The sequence below is a fragment of the Sinocyclocheilus grahami genome, unplaced genomic scaffold, assembly GCF_001515645.1.
Source record: "Sinocyclocheilus grahami isolate Dianchi unplaced genomic scaffold, SAMN03320097.WGS_v1.1 scaffold10873.1, whole genome shotgun sequence".
NCBI lineage: Eukaryota > Metazoa > Chordata > Actinopteri > Cypriniformes > Cyprinidae > Sinocyclocheilus > Sinocyclocheilus grahami.
The window spans coordinates 1,066-3,728 of record NW_015513493.1 but is presented as its reverse complement, the minus strand read 5'-3'; the positions used below and the strand labels follow the sequence as shown (position 1 = coordinate 3,728).

Genomic DNA, 2,663 nt, shown 5'->3' with positions numbered 1-2,663 from the left:
GAAGAGCTTGCGCAAACGGGTGCAAAAGAACCAGCCCTCGAAATCAGTGGGGATGTCGACATCCACGCCATCTCCACCCAAGTAGCGATGGTGGTCCAGGTGGTAGCGCTTAAAGGACGCAGAGTAAGGCAGCCCGATGGGCAGATTGGCAAAGATGGCGAACCAGCGGTTCCATTTGGCGCGGTTGTTGCCGAAAGCCGTGTTGTGAGAGATCTCGTGAATCGCTAGTGTCATTGAATGGTTTATGCAACTCCCGAACACATATGTCCAGAACATGACCCATTTCCACGGCAGGTCCTTCACCAAATAGAAGGCCAAAAACTGGACGGCAACCATCGTATAGACGATCCATTTCAGCCTGGGGTCGGGTCCCATCAGAGACTTGATCTCTGGGTATTTAGCTGCCAAAACAACAAGAGACAACAATTGTAAATCTGAAATAGTCTGATGTGGAGGATGAGTGCATGCAAATTATGTCCATTTCCATGACAAATTAACGCAACTCGACACCAGTGGGATCTGATGCGGTGGCTCATATGTCTCTGGCGTGCAGCGTCATCCATATCTTAATATGCTTGAAGCCCATGTCATTTGCATAAAGCGTCCAAGAAAACTATGCAAAACACAGTAGAATTTAAATACGAGCACTTTTCATACAAGGTATTTTATAATGCGAGTACTGACTGCTTTGAGGTAGGAGTGCTACTTTAAAACCTAATCCAGGGTTTAAATATTACATGAAGCAGCAGGGCAAGGTGACGAGAGGTCTGGATCGCAGCGAGCTGCACTCACTGTTACTGTACATGCAACAGCGTATAAGGCAGACTGCATGTCAGCACAGGTTTGCATACTGGATCATCTCCAAATCACACAAACATGAGCTCACATGAAGAGGGTTTGCTTAACAAGTAAGGATGATGTGTTGTTTGGTTAAGACTGTCGCCAGTGAGCAGGAGAAATTAGCACACTCCATATATCATATTCAGTCCAGTGGGGTTTTTTAAAGATAATAGTTTAATACAAAATGCAGCTTAATTCTTTATTCATAACAGCTGCAGCAGGATATATAATCCATGTGAACAGAACACGTAAATAATATAATAACTGAAAATCTACAGAATCAGTCACCAGATGAGTGGTGTGTTTGAGAGTGTGTGTGCGAGAGAGAGAGAGTGTGTGTGAGTGTGTGTCTGTGTGTGTGAGAGAGTGAGTGAGTGTGTGTGAGTGAGTGAGTGAGTGAGTGAGTGTGTGTGTGAGAGAGTGAGTGTGAGTGAATGTCAGTGAGGGCATCATGAATAAATCATGAATTAGAAACAGAGCAGTTTTGTGTTAAACACAGAATGATTGAAGTGAAGCTGCTGTAATGTTCATCCAAACTCCACATATGCTGGCTCATCAGCTTTCCCCATGCATTCATACTGCAGGTTTATCAGTAAAGAGTTTATGTTACTAATAAAACAGCATGTGTGTGTGTGTGTGTGTGTGTGAGAGAAAGAGAGAGAGAGAGAGAGATTCAGAATGAATAGAATCAGCACATTAGCTAGCCTTCCTCATGTGACTGTCACTCGCCATTTTAACACTTAATACATAATTAACGGCTGAACAAACAAAACAGAGATCACATAGTTAAAAGAGACACAGAATTACACTATAACATACTATATTCGAATAGTTATGAAACTCGCTAGCCGCTAATAATCGATAAAAGAGGCCGCGGTTTAACTGGTTAGCTAGCACGGCTTCATGTGTCACGAGACCTCGCAAGATCCTCTGAAGTCCCGACAGATGATTAGCCTCCTCTGAAGTCCCGACAGATGATTAGCCTCCTCTGAAGTTCAGTCGCTGTCGAGTGGCAGATGAGCGGAGTTTGCTGCGAGTGAACGGTTAGCTCAGTGCGCAGAGGGCTGGAGTCGGGGAGTGGCCCTCACATAACGGTCGCCTCAGACCTAACGAGCGACCTAACACTCACACCACACGGCTTTATGTGGCTTAGTTAGAGAAAACTGAACACAGTAAAGATGGCACGGAAGCATTACAACAAAATAAAGAGGCTTGGCTCGTCTGAGTTTCCTCGGGAGTCGCGGCTGAAGCGCCACAGAGAGCAGGTTACAGAGCTCAACACCGCGGATGTGTACCAGAAGAGACTTGTTTAGTAGTTATGAGAGAAGAGGAGACCTCACCCAAAATCTCTTTCCTCCGGTCGGCGTGAGGCTGGTCCGTATAAACCCACTCAAAATCCTCGCGAGCTAGCGTCACGCGATTCCCCATTTCTGCGCTAGCGCTAGCGGTCACTAACTGTTAGTGCGCGGTAACGTTGCGTGTATCGCTCAGGAAGAGAGTGCAGGAATAGCAGCGGGTTTCCTCACACGGGTCTAACAGCAGCTGCTGGACATCCTCCTCTTCCTCGTTTAGCGTCTGTTTTAGCGAAGATCTTTCGGTTTCCTGACGCGCCGCGGGGGGCGGAGCCTTCACTTCCCCAGCACAGGTCTGCGACTGATCTCCTCTCACAGACTCATCCACAGCAGATAGCTGATGCATGTGCACATACACTGTTATTTTCTACTAGCTAGAGATAAACATTTAGCAATCATTTGCAACGAATCTCTGCTTAGACTGACGAAATGAGGAAGATCTAGGTCATTTCTTTCAGATTAAAATGGCTT

At 46.1% G+C, this 2,663-nt stretch overlaps 1 protein-coding gene across 1 annotated transcript in view; it reads right to left on the bottom strand.

The window, feature by feature from the left end:
- The window catches only part of LOC107578558 (sphingolipid delta(4)-desaturase DES1-like), a 5,563-nt gene extending 3,068 nt beyond the window's left edge, over nucleotides 1–2,495 (bottom strand). The window contains exons 1-2 of the mRNA XM_016264505.1: nucleotides 2,181–2,495; nucleotides 4–401 (exon numbers count right to left, since the gene is read on the bottom strand). Of these exons, the coding sequence (XP_016119991.1) occupies nucleotides 4–401; nucleotides 2,181–2,268 (486 nt within the window). The 5' untranslated portion in view covers nucleotides 2,269–2,495. The remainder of the gene's footprint in view (nucleotides 1–3; nucleotides 402–2,180) is intronic.
- Between the last annotated feature and the right edge of the window lie 168 nt (nucleotides 2,496–2,663).